Source organism: Phascolarctos cinereus, unplaced genomic scaffold (assembly GCF_003287225.1).
Source record: "Phascolarctos cinereus isolate Bilbo 61053 unplaced genomic scaffold, phaCin_HiC Scaffold_2;HRSCAF=192, whole genome shotgun sequence".
In the NCBI taxonomy this organism is placed as follows: Eukaryota; Metazoa; Chordata; class Mammalia; order Diprotodontia; family Phascolarctidae; genus Phascolarctos; species Phascolarctos cinereus.
In genome coordinates, this window is record NW_027555625.1 from 171125164 (window position 1) to 171145631 (window position 20468).

A 20468-nucleotide genomic window follows, 5' to 3' on the forward strand; every position below is an offset into this window, starting at 1 on the left:
AGTCTGAATGCAGGAAGATGAATCTTTCTGACTCCAGGCCTGCAGCTCTACCCACTGTACCACTTAGCTACCAATGGGAATTTGGGTTGCAATTTAGAGAGGCATTATGAATATCCCACTCTACCTTGTCCCCATTAGGCCATGTTTACAATGTTCAATTTGGTTCTGGATAGTGAATTTTAGGAAGATGATAAAATTGTATCAGTCAGTCAACAGGCATTTATTAAGGGCCTACTGTGTTCCAAGCACTATGCTAAGCATTGGGGATACAAAGAAAGACAAAAATATACAAACTCACATTCTGGAGAAGACAGTATGCAACCAAGTATATACCTATACAGTTTATATATGAGGTAATCTTAGAGGAAGGCACAAGCAATGGGGGAGACAAAAAAAGGCCTGCTGGCCTTTCAAAGTGGGGACTGAAGCTGAGTCTTGAAGGAAGCAAGGCAGAGATGAGGAGGAAGCACATTCCAGGCCCAGGGAGCAGAGGGGGACCAGTGACAAGACACAGAGCTGAGAGGTAAACTCTTGTGATGGTGTGTGCATGTCCAAGGAGCAGCAAGAAGGGAGCCAGAAGAAGACTGGAAAGAAAGGAAAGGGCCAGATAACTGATGCTTTTAGAAGCCAAACAGGATTTTATATCTGATCCTGGAGGTAATAGGGACTCCCTGCAGAGGAAGATAACCAGCATTGTGCAGAGACTAGAGCTTATGGTATCTAAAGACCAGATGAAGGGGCTGAGGATGTTTAGCCAGAAAAAAGAAAAGACAAGTTAGTATTTATTTGACAACCTGTCATGCAGAAAGGGGATTAGATCTGTTGTTGCTAGGTTTCAGAGGAAAGAACTAGGAGTAATATTTGGACATTGCAGAAATACGTATATAGATGAAAGGAAAAAACCTCAACAATTAGAGTAAGCTGGGGTCCATGGACCCCCAAGGAGTCTGTGAATAGATTTCATGAGGTCTAGAAGCTTAGATGGGAAAAAAAAACCACAAATATTTTTTTTTCATTAAATTCTAAATGAAATTTCCTTCAATCATTAAGAAAAACATTATTCTGACAAGGGGAAAATAGTTTTCACCATGCTGTGGAAGGAGTTCATGACACAAAAACAATTAAGAATGCCTAAATTAGAGTAACCTGAAAAACGGAATTATATTCCTTAAGAGGTGGTGGGTGCCATCTAATGGAAGGCCTGTAAGCAAAAACTAGGTGACCTTTTGTTGGATATATTGTAGAGGAGAGCCTTGCTCAGGAATGGTTGGGATTCAATGGCCTCTTAGGTCCCTTCCAACTCTGAGATTCTGTGACATACATAAAGTACTATATACATGTAAAGTAGTAGTAATCATGGTGAGAATACTAATGAAATGTGGACCTGAAAACTGGTTCTACCATATGACTTGCAGAGCTGAGACTTACAAAGCTATTTCAGTGTCATCACATTTTTTAAATATAATTTCATATTTTATATAATTATAGCGTGCTATCAGAAAAATGTCATATTTGTTTTCTTTAATCACGTAGTGATTCCAGCTGCGATACCGGTTCATAATTATTTAATATGTAATGAGAAATTGCATTGTTCAGATAACAATGACAGTACTTTGACATTATCCTCTTACTTTTCTTGAGAATTCCAGGAATTAATTTTAATCTCTAGGATCAAAACTTGGTCTGATAGTCACAGAAAAGAACTGTAAAAACCTTTGTTGGCAGAAGGTTTACTGATCAGATGAAAGCAAATATTACAATAGTTTTGTCTTGAGTGCATTTAGCTTTCTAAATTCATTGCTTTTGAAGAATGCTACTGATTCCAAAGCTTTAGCACTGGAAGCATAAATAAAACTTTTAAACAGAAGCCCATTTCTCTCAAAGTGATGGTAAAACAAAAAATAATAGCACAGTAAGGATGAATAATAAGTATCATAACCTTCTACTTTATCAAGGTGTCTCTGGTATTATCAGAATATAGAATACACATGACTTATCTAAGCATTAAAAAAACCCCTCCTATTTCTGCAAGCCACAATGATCATGATGAAGGTTATAGGGATCACAGATTTAGAGCTGGAGAGGACTTTAAAAGATAAGTCCAAACCTCTCATTTCATAGATAAGAGAGTTGAGGCATGGAAGAAGGTTAAGTGAGCTGGCCAAGGTTACATAGGTGATTCTATGTAAAGAAAGAGAAATTCATGTATATATAAATATACTAAGCGAATATAGTCAAACCTTGTCAAAATTTGTCTGTCTAGTTCCTTCAAACTTCCTGCTTTATGATAAATTGAATATTAAACCACTAAATCTGAATGATCTTCTCTATGTTCAATCAAACAATGAAAGGAATATATATTTAAATATGAAAATATCTACAAATATTAACCAAACTAAAAGGAAAGGTTCAGAGTGGGTGATGATCTGCTCAAGGTGGAAGAACAGGCCAACCAGGTAGAGTAGTTTGTTACCTGACCTCTCAATCTTTCAAATTTCCAGGCAACAGACTGTGTGCTCCTTCCTCATCCATTTTACACAAAAGTTTGGCCTGGCATTGCAAGCTCTGTCTAATACCGAACCTTGTGTGATCACTGCTTTCTAACAGTATAGGTCACGTTCCTATTTATATAGTGCAATGTCATTTAAATACTTTTTTTTAGGACCCTTCAGATCGGGGTCTCTAGCTGCCTGATGAAAGGCTAGCAGAAAAATACAGTGAGAAAGTAGAAATGGTCACCAGGGCTGCATAAGATTGTAGCCAGAAGTAGGAAGACTGTTGGCAGTTCAAACCACAACCTGTTCCTGCACCCACTCCTCACTCTTACAGAAAATCTAAAGAATCCTGCTTCCTTAGCCATTACTGATAGTTTCTATGACAATGTGGAAGAACTGCCTGGAGGCATCCCTAATAATTCAGCATTGTGGGGTAGATCCCCACCCCATCTCCCTTCTACCTGCTTCCTCTGAAAGCCAGGAATGACTTATCTCCTCAAATACTGAGCATAGAGAAACTAGTACATATCAAGTGTAGCCTTGGTTTATGCAAAACCAACTGGAAATTATTTGGTGAAAATTCTCATGAACGTCACAGCATGGACATAAGTACACAAAAGCAGGGCTGTGACCAGTTTTGCCTTCTTGTGAATCAGACTTTTTAGATGACAAATGTATTCTACTGTGTGCATGTAAGTATGCTCTACTGTATTGAAAAAAGGAGAATACTTAATTAAAATTCCTGATATGACTCTCAGATGTCTAATTTCAATATTTTACTGTTAATAAAAATTAAATGTAAATTTTTCTTTATGAAGATAAAAACATCTCACAGAATCTAAAACAATGCCATTAATAAATGCCAAATAATCTTTTACCTCATAAATTAGTAACAAATACCTTCTGAATAAAAAAAAAAGTGCCCTAGTGAAATTATGTATTACTTACGAATCCACATGGTTTTCAAAAGAAAGGAGGATCGGGTATGGTGATGTCTTAAATGCACACTCAGCAATAGCTTCTATCACCTCCTAAAAAGTGAAAACATATATATTCAACATTCCCACATTTCTAAGATCTGCATTTAATCTTCAGTGCTGCGCATAATAATACCAATCCTCTTCTATACAGGCCTGAAGAAAGGAAATGCTCGTAATGCTATGGAGTAAGAAGGTAAACTGTATCTTCAATTGAGACACAGGTCCCTCAACCTTTTTGTAAGGAACATCTACTTTCCATTTGAGATCAACAGGGGAGGAGAGAGTACCTTGATAGGAAGCCTCTGACCAGCTCTAGGAAGGGACTTCTACAGTAGTGAATGACAAGCCCCTCCTTTGTAGGACATCTGATGAATTCCCAGCATACCTTACACAGGGAGAACTGTGACAGAATTTAGGTAGGAAATCTGTCAGGTAAAGCTGTGAGATTTCCTAGAAGGTTCTAATCTTTCAGTTAGGAAGCCCTCCTCTAAAGAATTACCAGAGAGGTAGCTAGGTGGTGCAGTGGATAGAGCACCATCCCTGGAGTCAGGAGGACCTGAGTTCAAATGTGGCCTCAGACACATAATACTTCCTAACTGTGTGACTCTGGGCAAGTCACTTAACCCCAATTGCCTCACTAAAAAAAAAAAAAAAGAATTACCAGAAACCAAAGCTCTAGTCATTGGGTTAGGGTGGTTGATTAAGGCTAACCTATACTGAGGGGGTACACATCGAGAAAAGGAGTAAATGTGGGAGAACTGTTTTGATTGTTCTGCCATTTCATGTTTCTTTTAAAAATTGTTCCTCAACTCCCCACCTTCCTACCTACCAATACCCAGAAACAATATGGGGCCAGTCTTTGCTATTATAACAGTAGGTAGGAGAAAAACAGCTAGCTCCTCAGCCCCAGATATTATTAAAGCTCTTTAATCAGTGTTTTTTTTTTTAGACGATTTGCAGGAACCTGTGTAATTTCACTGATTATATCTATATGTACAGCTAGCTCAACCTTTAGGCTGTTATCCAAAAAATTAGCCATTAATTTGAAAACAAAACACCACTTTGTATTTTCCCCCCAGTTATTTGAATGGTCTTTTGATTGGTTTGTCCATCATATAGTAGAAATACCTATGTGGGTGTATCTAGATATAGCTATGTTCTCTAGGTCTCACAGTCAGGTTGAATAGACAGCTGTTGATATAGTAGAATAAGAAGAGGCCTGTTGTAAAATACCCAAATTACCACTTATCATTCTATTCTCGTTCTTTCATTCCTATGATTTCAAATGCTCTCCAGGATTGAACACTCTACAGTAGGTACAAGTATTTCATGATTCAAAAATTATACAAATGTAAGGTGCTTACTATTAGTAATAATAATAACAAATATTATTAGTGCTTTCAGGAGTGACCGGTTAATAACAACAATTAACATTTACATAACACTTAAATATTTAAAAAGTATCTCATTTGATCCCCACAACAATCCTGTGCGATAGGAGCTATTATTACCCCGGTTTTACAGAGGAGGAAACGGAGGCTGGATGGAAGGGGGGGAGTGGGGAAGTGATTTGCCCAGGGTCAGGTAGTAAGTGTACAAGTCAAGATTTGAAATTAGGTCTTTCAAATTCAACATGATCCACTGTCACCTAGCACCCATTAAAATGCAAATATACTTGTAAAGTTTTAAGTTATAAAACACTAGTTATAAAACATCTTTGTTCACAGTCAATGTTGGACAATCCATGCTATAGGCAAAAAAGGGAAAGGTACCAGAAGAGAGGAAAGGACACCTTCAGTTACTTCACAACTCTGTCTAGAGCTGGGCCTTGGTCACAGATAAACATCAAGCTTCAGATAACTTCCATTTCAGTTGGAATAATCTTGAAGCTCAGGATTTTCTTTTTTCCCACTGGAAGCTTTTCCCTCCCATCTCTATTTGCTTTATAATCTCCACCAAAATTATACTCACAGCCAAAAATGACATCTCACTCCAGAAGTGTTTTATAAGTGTTTGACAAATCCATCCTTAAATATGGAACTATAACTTTCTCTGCCTAAAGCTATGACTTTCATTAATATTCTCCATAATTAGAACAATCATGTACTATTTAAAAAGCAGCTATATTTTCTCAATTTATTTTCTATAAACTAAAATTACTGGCACAAACATATTAGCAGCTTTCTGCATGTTATGGGGAAATTATTTCAGGCCAAAATGATTGTATTAGAGACTTCTGTAGCTGGAATTAATAATCTTAAACACATATGGTGCAGTTTCTAAAATCTAACTGGGGGAAAAACTGCCCTTTAAATTTTTCATCCTTGACTGACTATAGCAGAGCATATTTAAATATCCATTTCGTACATTTGTGTTCCTGTTGGTGTGAAATAATATTTTGAATTGTTAATATTTCTCTGGAGGAAAGAGGTCGTATTTTCAGATATGCTCAATTTAACAACCTGATTAAATCTGATGCATTTTCAGGATACTTAAAAAAATCATTTCATCTAGTTTTCCATATTGAGCAATTTCTACCTATAGGAAAGCACACGGACCACATGGGATAGGATAGAAAGTTCTATAAAGAAAAAGGCCAAAGAAGATTTAAATAGAAAGAAAAGAAAATAGCTAGAAATGGACATTGAGGACTAGAAGTATTCCAGAATAATCGAATGAAGACTTTTGGCTGCCAGTCTATCATACTAGCTTTGTTTGCTCTGTTGCTATAGAACTCAGTTCTGATGACCCTTATGAACAACTTCAGATGGTGCAAAACATTGTCACAAGGTTTTTCAAATCCCATCACTTTTCATGCGGCAATACACTGTGGTACATATATTGGATATCTAGTACACAGAGGAAGATAAATAGTATTTCCTTTATAAACCAAGACAAACTCAGCCACAGTGTGTTCCATCAGTCCCATTGCACTGGCTTTGTGGCCTTGCCAGTGTCTGGCAGAAAATATCTTCTTTGTGCCTCTCTTCACCCATTTTCCTTCAGCCACACTGCAAATGGATTTTTATGGAGGTTACAAGTGACTGTCATCTCTGTTGTTGTTGTTCAGTCATGTCCAACTCTTTATGACCCCATTTGGGGATTCCTTGGCAGAGATACTGGAGTGATTTGCCATTTCCTTCTCCAGCTCATTTTACAGATGAGAAAGCTGAGGCAAACAGGATTAAGTGACTTCCCTGGGGTCACACAGCTAGTGTCTGAGGTCAGATTTGTACTCAGATCTTCCTGACTCCAAGCCCAGTGCTCTATCCACTGTGCCACCTAGCTGATTATTATCTACTGCTTCCCAGTTCCTTGTTCTGCCCTTAATATACACCAACCCCACAACTTTTTAAAACTGTGGGTTAAGACATGAACTCTATTGCATGACTAGGGGTGGGGAGGAGCCCTGAACAAACTGTTTGGATAGAGATTTCCTGAATGAATGATAGACTGTGACTTCAGTTCCTGTCCTCTATCCTTGGATTTGGTTGAGGACAGAAGGAATCAAACTTTTCCTTAGCATACAATAGCTTGCTCTGGCACCTAGTCACCAAGTATGAATTGGAATCGTAATTGAAAAACGGCACTTACGGTGACCAATAATAGATATTCATTCAGGGTGTGACTTAGCCAGGATTGAAGAACCACTCATAAGATTTAGTGGAGGAGAAGAATCACTCCAATCTGATGGGATGGCAATAGCACAGAATCAAACGCTGCATAGAACATAAATACTAAAAACAGTGTTTTTGAAGGGACTCAAAAAATTCTGAGATTTTGATTTTTAAATTTTCATTTAAATAACTTTCACATCATAACTGAAATTTAGGTAACAGGAAGTATAGCCTAGGAAAGATATTTCCAAGATCACACCTGGAAGAGTGGGAACAAAGGCTAAGTGCCTTGATTTCCCAGTTCACCAGTCTGTCCATTATGGTCTCATCTCTTCACCATCTTCATCTACTCAAATTATTCAACAGAATTGTGAGCAACAGTAGTGCCAAGGCTACTCAAATGCATTTTTTCCACTGGCATTTCCTGGAGAGCTCCATTAGTTCCAATAGTGCTTCGGTAGAATTCACTGAATGAATGAGTTATGAAAGCAAAGAGAGAAAAATAGGGGAATAAAACAAATACCTATTGATTTTCTTTAAAAGACTATGCAAAGAGTAACATGTTGCTGTATTCTAGTGGGATACAGGCATATTTGAAATCTTTGATCAGAAGATCACTATACTGTGATGTAGTCTTGTCAGATTCTCACAGAAGGATGGAAGGGGGTGTTGGTGGTGGATCACAGAAACAGTTAAAATCACTAATGAATCTATTAAGTGCTACCAGTGATTACCATTGATTTTTTTTTTTTTTGCCAACTCCCATGCCGTCCTTATCTAGCTTACTCATACCCGATATATTCTAAGGTGCTTGGGATCTGTTGATTCTAGATCACTACTTCTGTAAAAGGCACCAGCTCCCTTTATCCTCCTGAGTATATAACAGTGTAAGCCCTTGTTGATCAGTCTTTCAGATGAGTCCAACTCTTTGTGACCCTGTGGACCACAACATGTAATTTAGTCCATGTGGTTTTCTTGGCAAAGATCCTGGAGTAGTTTGCTGTTTCCTTCTCCAGCTTATTTTACAGATGAGGAAACTGAGGCAAAAGGGTTAGGTTAAATGACTTTCCCAAAGTCACACAGCGCTGGTAAGTGTCTGAGGCCAGATTTGAACTCAGGTCTTCCTGAGAGCCTAGAGCTCTATCTACTGAGCCAACCTAGCTGCCTCCAAGGCAAAGAGAGGTTAAGTGATTTGCTCAGAGTCACACAGCTATTAAGTTTTTGAGGCTAGATTTGAACTATAGTCTTTCTGACTCCATGGGCCAGTGGTCTATCCACTGAGGTATCTAATTAACTTATGAACCCCTGACCAGCTTCCAACTGGATCCCAAAGGTATTGTGGTATATCTTGGAGGAATATAAAAGAAATTCCCTAGTGACTTTTATCTGCTTAACACACTTCTTCACTTTATCCTATATTTCAATATCAATAAATTATATCTGGGTAAGTACCCATATGGAAACATTGTATATATTATGAACATTATTAATTATAATACTCAATAAATGATGTTTTCTCACTAATCATTTTTGTGTGGTAGCTTTTCATATAATTTTTAAAAATAAGATTCCTTAGACTTAGCAGTATTATATTTCTTTTTATTACTTCTAAGTAATTTTCAGGAAAAAAATAAAGCACAAAAAATGAACCTACAATACCTAATTTCTAAGTATGGATCACCTGCCTTAGAGTTCTCTTTAGCCACTACAAACTTTTTCTAAGCTGGCTGTACTCCCTAGCCAAGCTTTTCTCTGATATTAGTGTTATTTTGGGGGTTACCTTTCTATTTGTTGCCCAGACAGCAGTCAAGCCTAAAGCCAAATTACATGCATACTTATGTACATACATACATATATACATACATACATACACACATTGGGGATAGGGACTGCATCTGTGATTTCATATGCACATGGAATTCCACTTTGATGAAACTCCTTTCACCACTGCAGACAATTCACATTCTTAAGAGAGTTACCCAGAATATTGAGAGATTAAGTGATTTACCCAGGGTCAAATACACAGTATATATCAGAAGTGAGATTTGAACAGAAGTCTTACTGGCTCTAAGGCTGGTTCTGTTTATCCACTATATTACACTTTGTCTCTCTCACAAACAGACACTTACATACACAATATTCTATTACATACATACATATGCACAGAGCTGTTCTACCTGCTTCCATCTAACCATCTGTATTAGTTTAGTGCTTGCATGTTTTGGGATTGGCAAACTCCATGGCTGTTTCTGGCAGTGCTAAGGACTTGGATACTTTGGGGCTGATGAGGCAATCCCCTCATTGGCTAATAATCAGGAAGAGTTAATGACTCAGTGCACTTTAAAAATCTCCTGTTTTCCTTCCACCCTCTAAGCAGCATTAAACAATACAGGAATTTCCTGTAAGGGATGGGGAAGGGCTGGTCCTCCACCAACACCCTGGCAGGATATCTATTGTTTCCACATGGCAGTTAGAACAGGAGACCTCAGTTAGGTGAGCTTGATGCTGGGCCTCTGGCTTCCTTTTCTACTTTGTTACTCTTTGCTTGATTGTAGCCGACTGAACATTGATCTCAAGATGGACATGATCAGGCTTGCAGGTGACCATGTGAGGCTTGCCAGAAAACATGTACCTCAAAGGATACAGTAGAGAACCAAGGTTAGAGAGGAAAATGTGCATTCCACAGTCCTGGCAACTGTTTAAAGATTTTATGTTTTAAATAACAATTTCTAATAGCATAATAGTAATTACTTCTGCTTGTTTAGCTTATTTAATTTTTTTTGTCAATGTTCTTTAATGAAAGCGTTTTGTATTAAGTATTTTTAATGTGCAACAAATAAATACCTGTCTCCTATGTGATATACACTATAAAATGAGTGCCTTTGGGGACATCTTAAACATAGGACAAAATGAAAATTTTACATACTTTTTACGTAGTGTGCTGGGATAGAAGAATAAAAATAGACATTTTTTTCGAGGCAGTTAGATTCCCATGGGATTGAACTTGGTCCACTATGTCCCTGGGTCTAGAGCTAAGAGGGCCCCCTTAGTAAAAATGGAGAGGGTACAGTGCCCTAGCCTCTTGGACCTGACAGGGGTTCTAATTGTTAGCTAGTAGTCAACCAGGATTAGTCATTTTGTATCACTTGCTGTTTCATGGTACCCATATGATCCATTCTGGATTCAGGGATGTGAAGCTGACTTCCTTTTGATCAATCAAAGTTTAATGGAGGCCAACACTCAACCTTTTGAAATGGCACTCACCTATCTCACAGGATCAACTGAGGTATGTTTACCTGTTTTGGATCTGCCCTTTTTCACAAAGCAAAAAAGAGTTCTCCCTAGAAATAACACTAGCTTCTCCAGAATAATCAGGAAAATTCTCTTTTCTGTGAAGGATGACCTCAGAGACTATGCCATGAACCTTCTGGCCAATGGTATCATCACAGAGCCTAATAGCCCATATGCATCACCTAGAGTGGTGATTTCAAAGAATGGAAGGATTCACATATGTGTAGATTACTGGACCTTGAACAAAAGAACCTAAGTGGATCATGATATGCACTGCACTAAGAGTTCAAGATGCCCTGCACTGAGAGGCAGCCAGTGGTTCTCCATATTGGACTTGTACATTGGCTGCTACCAGATTCCTATGAGACAGGAAGTCAAGGAGGCTAGATCTTCCCAGGTAGATTTTTGCCCGTGTTAGCACACGCTGAAAAGCATCATTGGCTACATTCAAAAACTAATGTAGAAAGTAATTGGAGACATGAATTACTTGTAAGTGTTGGTGAACTTTGACAACATTGCTATCTTTGGACAGATTCTGGAAGAATATGAGGAGAGTCTGATGAAAATAACGGATTAGTTAAGCAGGGGTTCGTGAGACCCATTCTCATAATTTTTTAATGCATAAAATAAAACTTGCAGGATTACTGTTGACTGTAGAAAACTTATTTGAATCATATAGTCCCAGCCCCTCTGCCTGTCCATTTCAGCCTCTTGCTAGAAGGGTACTCTTAGGGTTAAGTCACTTCCCACTTCACATTCCTCAGTCCTTATTAGGTAATTTAGAAAATACTATCCCTTTACTGCTCCTTTAGATAACAGGGCACTCTCTCATTGGTATCATCCTGGTTCTTTGTCTCTTATGATATATAAGTTTGGGGCACTGTGTGTTGCACACTGCAGGCATGGAGGTTGCAATTGATAATATATTCGCTAATAATTATTTTCTTCCTCACCTTGTGAGCAATAAAGTTTGCTACACTACATTTCAAAAGAACAAAAGGTTAGTAAAAATAAAGATTCTATTTTTTCCCATTTAAGTTCACGGACCTTGACATCTATCCATGGACCCTCAAGGAGTCTGTGGACCCCAGCTTAAGAACCCCAAAGATTGAGGTAAATGCCCTCAAGTTTCCAATTGACAAGTGTCACTTTTGCAGAGCCTCTGTTAAATATGTTGATGACATAGCATCAAAAGAGGTATGAGTACCATTCCAGAGAAATATAAGTGTCGTTGACTTGGCCACATTGAAAGGACCTTTGAGATACAAGGGCTTTTCTAGAATTCTGTGATTATTGCAATTTTTTTCAAGGACTACGATGCTATTAGCTATTTACTGAATGACCACTCAGGTATAGAGGGACAGAAACAGAATGGCAAGATGTGCCAAGTTGTCTTAAAACCCTCAAAGCACTCTGAAGACTAATAGATGGACAGATATGAATAAGCTTTCCAAGATTTGGTCAATTGCTTCATACACATACCAGGGTTGGCCTATGCAGATCTAACGAAAACTTTTTGTTTTGCACAGAGATGCTAGTTTGGAAGTCTTAGGAGCTGCCTTGTGCTGAAAGGGTGATGGTCACCAGACCAGCTGCATTTGCCAGCAAAGACCTCATGTCTTTGTGACAGCAAGAATCATTACTCCCATTTACAACCTGGAGTTCTTGATTTTGAAGAGGGCTGTCTCTAAGGAGTTCAAAGACTTTGTATGTGCAGGAAATTTGTGATAGCAGATTGACAACAATCCACTGACATGTTCTGACCAGTGCCAAGTTAGATTCTACTTATCAGGCATATTTATCATCATTAGCCAATTACAAATTCAACAAATACCATTAAACAGGCTTGGGGTGAGAGAGTAGCAAATGTAGATGCCCCATCCCGAAAGCCACAAATCACCAAAGCTGGAGTTAGACCTAAGAAAAGAGTGAGTCAAAGCCATTTGTGACACCCAAAGCACTGGATTACAAGCAAATGGTAGGACAACTGAAAGTCTGAACTTCCATCAGATAATATGTCAGTAGAATAGATGAACCAATCATTTTGCTCAGAAACTAAGAAGCGAGAGCTGAAACAATACTGAAAGAATAAATACAAGCCAAGAAGGCAGTGATGCCTAAAGACTCAACTCTCAGTCCCTTGAAACAGTGGCAGACCTAGCCTGTCATATTTTTAACACTCCCTTCTTCCATTCATCAAAATTATTTTCAGTAATAATCATGAAATGAAATAAATAATAATGACCAGAAAAGAAACAAATTGAAAATTTTCCTTTTTTAAACTTAAGATATAAAATCATGCCAGTAAGTAAAATAAAAAATATGTATCACAATACTATAATACATACACGCATATGCACACATACATATATATTACAGTACAAAGATGGAAAGAAGTGATTGATTAATATGTTTAATTACATTAATGTAATTTCCCAAGGCTGTTTCTCCCAACACAGATACTCCTCTAAAGCTGTCGGTCATAGCCCATCAGGTTGCAAGAATTCCTGAGGCTAGATTTTGGTGATCTAGATTTTGGGGAGTTGCTACTGTCTCCCTTCTGCCAGTTTAAAGAGATTCTGCTTCCTACCTCAGCTAAAATCTACCTGTAGCCCCTGGAACAGAGACACATTGTGTCTAGCATTTTTCCTTCACACCCTGATCACTGCATGGGCTGTATCTACCCCAGTCTTGGCAGTCCATTCCTGCTGCTTTCCTTTGACAATTGTTGTGAAGGCAACTGCTTGTCCATGGACTCTCTTCTCTCATTAGGGCTGCCCTCCCCAATTTAGCTTATTAGTACCTATACCTCAGATAGACTGAGACCCTTGGGTTGCCCTTGGCATGCTATTGCCTTGAGGTTACCCTGCTGTCCAGACAATGGGAGAAATTGGACCAGAAGTTGAAAGCTATAACAGATTGTCACTGAACACACAGATGGTATAAGGAAGCAGATGGAACTACACAATTCATATTGCTCCATGGGCCTGAAAGCTTTACAGGATGATTTTGGACATATGGGTCAAGAAAAGACCTTAGGGTTAATAAGAAACAGACTCTGATGATCCAAGATGGATGCAGATATAACCAAGAAGTGACAGATGTTTTCAATGTGTGCAAAGAAAATACAATGAAATTATGCTACATATTTGACCAATAGAAATACTAGCATACCCTTAGCATACTCTCTCTAAAAATGATAAGAAGAACATAAGCTACGGCTTATGAATGGTAACTGACCATTTCATAAAACATATCCAACCAAAAGCCTGAAAGTTCCCATGGTTGCTAAAGTGTTGAAAGAGGAATATTCCTCAGTGTATGAACTTTATACAAGTCTATTCACATTCTATTCAGACCAAGACAGAAAAGTGAAAACACAAAATTCAAGGAGACAGTAGCTTTGGCTGGCATCAACACATCTAGAATTATACATAATCACCATCAAGGGAACCCACAACAGTATATTTCAATTGAAAATGCCAGGATTCTGAGACTAGAACAAAAACCTCAATGTAAACAACATGTAGCTTTCCTAGTATATGCATACAACTTTACCAGGATTAATGTCAGTGTCAATGATGTTTGGGCATGGGTTATACCTATTTATTTTAAAATTTATTTTTTATTGACTTTGGGGACAGCAAAGATAGAAAGATTGCCTACACACTATGACAGGTCCATCCCTTACCTAAGATGAAAGAAGCTTACTTTCTAGTTACAACTTCAGCTCAGGAGAGTGATGAAAGCAACAAACGATGTCAAATTCATTGTCAAGATCTTAAACTATGTGATTGAGTTTTGCTTGAGAAATCTTAGTATTCACGAGACATACAAGAGTTAGTAGATCAATTGAAAGCTATTCCATACTTAGCGACAGAGAGACTAGGCAGCCTGCGTGCTTAAGAGAATTGCCCTTGGGATTAACATATGCTTAGAAAAACAATTCAGGATAACCATTTATTGTCAATAGATGGTGAATTGGTTAGATTCTTTGATGAGTAGGTAGAGAATGATAAGTACTTATCACAGAGCACTCTAAGCAAAAGAAACTACCTGCCAAGAGTGCAAAGACAGCCTGACCTTCGGAAACAGACAGTTTGAATGAAGATTCCATGTACTATATATACCCCAGCAAACAGAACAAATAATGGATGAGGGAGAAGGGAAAATCAAAGATAACTTCCAGGTTGTTACCCTGTGTAACTTGAAAGATGGTGGCAATCTCAATCCTGAGCTAGCAATTTTATTATTATTTTTGCTGCTCATTTGCCTCATAAATATTTTGAAAAGTATTTTGAGATGGACTTTTTCTTAGGGTTAAAAGACTTGTCCATACTGATTATTCCTATTTCCCGTTGTTGAATAATAATTCCCTAGCCTCATATTATTTCTGTCGTTATATGGCTGACCAGCCAGCTGGTAACTATTCCCTAGGCAGATTTATCACTCTGCAGAAGGTACTTCTTGTTTATGTCTACAATGGTGTTAAAAGCACTAAATTAAGTCTCATGATATCACACAGAATTTCAAGATATCAAGAGTTACAAGAGATAGTAGGTATCAGATAGTCTAATCCTATATATGTGTATGTAAATGTCCAGAAGGCTAAGGACTCAAAGTATGGTAGATCCCAGAGACCACAGGGAACCAACATAGGTTCATCAAAAGCAAGTCAGATGAAAATAACCTTGTTTCTATTTCTGGACAGAATTAGAAGATGAGTACACCAGAAAAATGTTACAGTCATAATATATGGCATACAAATATACACACACACTATATGATCAAATGAGATAACATATTCAGGGCTCTGTGAACCTTAAAGCACTACATAAATGCTAATAAGCAATTTGTATATCTAATTTCAGCAAGGCATTGCAAAAAGTTGCTCAGAATATCACTGTGGATAAGATGTAGAATTATGGACTATAATATATTTAAGTTAGGTAGATTTAAAAGATTAAACTCAAAGAAAGACAATTCATGTAACAACATCATCTTGAAAGAAGTCCTCAAGTAGAAAATTTCAGGGATTTGTTCTTGGTCCCATGCTTATTAAATCTTTGGGTTGTGTGATAGGTGGTTAACATATGGGCTGACTTAATCAAGTCACAAAAAATGTCCTGGCAAGCTAGAATGATGGCCCTAATCTAACAATATTCAGAAATTCAGTAATTATAAATCTAAAACCCGCATTGGGTTAAAAATACCAATTTTTACTAATATAGGATAGATAAGATCTGGCTAGAAAAACTTGGGAGTATAGGGGACTATAAAGTGAAAATGAGTCAACAGAGTGTAATGTCAACCAAAAAAAAAACAAATTTCATTTTAGGATGCTTTGATAGCTGCATAGTGACCAGAATGAGAGACATGAGAGTTCCTCTGTGGTTTTCCCTAATCAGATCATATCTGCAGTACTGTGTTTAGTTGAGTATGTTGCATTACAGTAAGGATGCTCACAAAATACAGAGCATCTAGGGAATGGTAATCAAGAGGGGATTCAAAACTATACTACACAAAGAGGCTGAAATAAGCTAGGTTATTTGTCCTAGAGAAAAGAAGACTTACATAAGAGCACAACAATTGTCTTTAATTTTTGAAAGCCTATTGTGAAGGTGAGAGAAATTTCCCTTGGCCAGGGTAGAACTAGGGACGATGAGAAGAATATGCAAAGTCAGATTTCTCTTCTCTTCTCTTGTCTTCTCATGTCTTCTCTTCTCTCTCCTTTCTCTTCTCTCTTCTCTTCTTTTTCTTTTCTCTTCTCTCTTCTCTTCTCTCTCCTCTTGTCTCCTTTCTCTTCTCTTCATCTCATCTCTTTTCTTCTCTCCTCTCTTCTCTTCTCTTCTCTTCTCTTCTCTTCTCTTCTCTTCTCTTCTCTTCTCTTCTCTTCTCTTCTCTTCTCTTCTCTTCTCTTCTTTCTCTCTCTCTCTCTCTCTCTCTCTCTCTCTCTCTCTCTCTCTCTCTCTCTCTCTCTCTCATTCTAACAATTCGAGCTGTCACAAAGTAGAATGCACTGCCTTGAGGAGGAAGAGAGTTGTTAACCACTCGAAGTCCTCAAATGGAGGCTGGTTAAGTAGTTCTTAGGGATGAGATAAAGCTGATTCCTGTTCATATAAGGATTGGACTTTGGTGACCTCTATGGTCTCTTAGATTTTGTGACTGATCTAGAGCAATGAATGATTAAGATAAAAGAAAAAAAGGATAAGAAACTTCATCAAAAAGGTATTTATCCATTTAGTTCAGACCTAACTATTTTGATAGAGTCTTTTTAGCAGGTGATTTGGAAATTGATGAGATGTCACTAATGAAATTAAAGTGACTTGCCCTGGGTGACTCAGTACAGTAATTAGTAGAACCAATGGCTTGTCAGGAAAATATAAACTCCTTGGGAGGGGGGTGAGGGAGTGGGGAGAAGATGAACTATCTTCAGACTTCAGAAGAAGATACTTTATGTGAGAAACAGGAGTAATTTAGTCAATCATCCAATTCATACTGTAAATTAAGCTGACCTGTTTTTTTGAGTCAGTTTCTGCTGAATTTGATTAATAAAATCACAGTAGTTGACCATAGGGCCTGAGAACTGATAAAAATCTTGTTTTACTATGTGTAAAACTGAGAATCAGGATGTAAACCTATGTTGATCTTTTGCTGAAGTTTCAAATATAGACTTTTAGAACTAGGAGGTAATACAGGCATCATCAAATTCAAACATCTCTCTTTAAAAATGAGGAGACCAAAGTTCAAATTGCCTTTCCTAAAGTTACATAGCCCAAGAGTTGCAGAGCTGGGACTAAAGGCCAGCTCCAGAGCACTCCACTCTCTTACCCATGCCTTCCCATCAACTAAACTATTCATCATACCTTAAAAGAGATTTCTGTTGTCATGGTGAAACCATGGGTAATGACAGGCTCTTCTTCTGCTGTTCGTCCCTTCCAGCAGTCCAGCTCCACACAGCGACAGCCAGACAAGAGCACTTGGCGATACATCTCTACTGAGGAGTTGCCAGCTAGCTGGCCAGCTGTGGAAGAACAAGACCATGAGGCCAGGGCAGTCAATAAAAGGAAACAAGAAAAGGTAGTATAGGTAAGGTCTTTCAACATTATAAGAAAACTTTCCTAAAAGACTATTTCAAGTGAGTAACAGAGTGACCTCCACACTGCAATTACACCTCCCCTCTTCATGAATTCCTGAACTCTGTCAAAGCATACCACCATCCTTCAAGTCATTGGTTTAAAATGTCAATTATCTTCTTTTTCTTTTCTGTCACTCTCACTATCCAAATGATTAGCAAACCTTATCAATTCTCCCTCTATAATATCTCTTACATTCCTCCTTTCTCTGAATTAGGAGTATCATTCAAATTTAGGATCTGAGCACTTCTTGCTTGAACTATTACAACAATCTCCTAATTAGTTACTTTGACCCCAGTGTCTCCACTCTCCAATCCATCCTCTACTCAGTTGTCAAATTAATATTCCTTAAGTAGACATCTCCTTTGATGGACATTTAAAGTCTTTCACAATCTGGTTCCAGCTTAGCTTTGCAGGTTTATTGCATGTTAATCTGTTTCATATACTCTATGTGCCGGTGAAACTGGCTTATTTACTGTTGTGCCATGTATTTTAAAATCCCTAACTCCCCACACGGCCCAGCTAGAGATTCCCTGACAAAGGATCTCTTTTGACTTTTGCTATCACAATAACTTTGTGTTTATTTTGTAGATAAGTTGTTTCTCTGAAGAGAACATGAACATAGACTGTTTGACTTTTGTCTTTGTATTCCTTGCCCTTAATACAATAATTACCACATAGTAGGTGTTTAATAAATGCTTGCTGAGTGATTTTGTTTCTCTCAGTTCACTGTTAATTTTATTTTATTTAATTTTTATAATTTTTATTGACATGTTTTGTTTTTACATCACCTTTATTTCTGAATACAGTCTTCTTTCTCTCCCACCCATATAAATCATCCCTTGTAATAGTCATTTAAAATAATAATACTTTACACTGACATCATGCTTTATAGGATCTTATATCAATAGATCTATACTTAATCAATAGCCTTTACTCTAACTTGTTATCATTCTGGGACTTAAAAGTCACTTCCTTATTTCTATCTCCTAAGGATCAGCAGAGGGAAGAAAGAACTTAGAGCTAACTACAAAGAATGATAAATTGGGAAACCCTGAGTTGGGCCCATGAAAAACAAAACAAAACAAAACAAATCCTTTGCCATGTACAGCTGCTTGCTAAACTACATTCCCCTCCTGCCCCTTATACCTCCCTTCACTCCCTCTGGAAAACCAAACAAACCAACCAAAACAGCAAAAATAATAACTAAACAACTATAACAAATATAAATAGTCAAAAACAAATTTCCATGTTGTCCAAGTCCAAAAATGTGTCTTATTTTGCATATTAGTCTATCACATCTTTGGCAAGAGATGAGTAGCATTCTTCATCATTGATCTCTGGAATTATTGTTGGACATTGCATTGATCAAACAGAGTTTTCTAGTCTTTCAAAATTACTTTTAAGTATGTTGTTACTGTACAAATTGTTCTTCTGGTTTTATTCACTTCAACCTGGATCATTTCATATAAGTCTTCCCAAGTTTCTCTGAAAACATCCCTTTCATAATTTCTTGCAACACAATATTATCCCATGGTATTATTCACTTAATATAATTTGTTCAACTGTTTTCCATTTGATAGGCACATACTTAGTTTCAAATCTTTGACACTACAAAAAGAACTACTAAAATATTTTTGTACATATCCCTCCCTCCCCGCCCCGACCAATATCCATTTGGCTATGAGATAGATCTTCTTAATGTGCAGGTCTGGCTGTGTCACCTCTATACCTAATGAACTCCATTGGTTCCCTATTACCTCTAGGATCAAATATAAAACTCTATGGTTTGTAAAGACTTTTATCACCTGGTACAACCTTGCCATTCCAATATTCTTATACCTTACTCACTCCTACGTACTTTGAAATCCAGTGACCTTGGCTTCCTCCTTGTACATTACGCTCTAATTCCCAACTCTGGGCATGGTCATTAGCTGCCCCCATGCTTGAATTTCTCTCCTTGTTTGTCTCTGCCTCCTGGTTTCCCTAACTTCCTTTTAATCTCAACTAAAATTCAAACTTTTTCACGAAGCTTTTCCAGGTTGCCCTTAATGCCATGCCTTTCCCCGAGATTATCCCCAATTTATCCTGTATTTGTGTTGTTTATACATAGTTGTTTAAATGTTGTCTCCCCATTAGGTTTTTGAGAAAGCACATTATTTTTGCATGTCTTTGTATTCCCAACACTTGTCATGGTGCACCTACATAAATGCTTTTTGACTTGACTACATTAGTGCTGCCCCATCTTTCTTTAATCTCTTTGGGATGTAAGCCTAGTATTGGTTATCACTCAGTCAAGAGTTATATACAATTTAGCAGTTTTGGGGGCATAGTTCTAAATTGTTTTCCAGGACGATTGGATGAGTTCATAGTTCTACAAACAGTGCATCAATGTGTTTTAAGACATATTTATAAACTAAAAGAAAGATGATTTTTAGATAATTTTTATTTTGAGTACATCTATATCACTATCCTTTGCTATCACAAGGAACACTAATGAGTGGATGGAATCATTTGCTCCTAAAGAGTAATGTCTTTATGCAATGGTGATGATTTTCTTAATTATTTTATGATGAAGAGATATTATTGAGATTATATTGTTAATATAGCTTCTGCTATAGTCCCACATATACAGTGTAAAGAGACTCTGTGTGTGTGTGTGTATGTGTGTGTGTGTGTATGTATGTATTAAATCATGCTACTTGCACTGTCATTGGAAATTCTCATATGAAGTTCTAAGTGAACAGTGGAAAATGTTGGGTGTTTCAAAAATCATTATTCAAAAAAAAATTATCCTCAACCCACAAAATTAATATTAGTACCATACAGATAGCCTGTCACCATATTCTTCACCTACATTTTCATACTTTCTGTACCAAACTTATAAGAAAATGAAAGCATTTACCTATAGAAAATTCAGGTAGAATTATTGTGCTTCAACAATACATA

General features: G+C 37.4%; 1 protein-coding gene across 2 annotated transcripts in view; it reads right to left on the reverse strand.

Annotated features, from left to right (window-relative positions):
* Positions 1-20468, reverse strand: part of PLCB1 (phospholipase C beta 1) — an 870456-nt gene that overhangs the window by 210158 nt on the left and 639830 nt on the right. For both annotated transcript variants that reach the window (XM_020985703.2, XM_020985722.2), the window contains exons 11-12: positions 17250-17407; positions 3444-3526 (exon numbers count right to left, since the gene is read on the reverse strand). In XM_020985703.2, coding sequence (XP_020841362.1) covers positions 3444-3526; positions 17250-17407 — 241 coding nt within the window. The remainder of the gene's footprint in view (positions 1-3443; positions 3527-17249; positions 17408-20468) is intronic.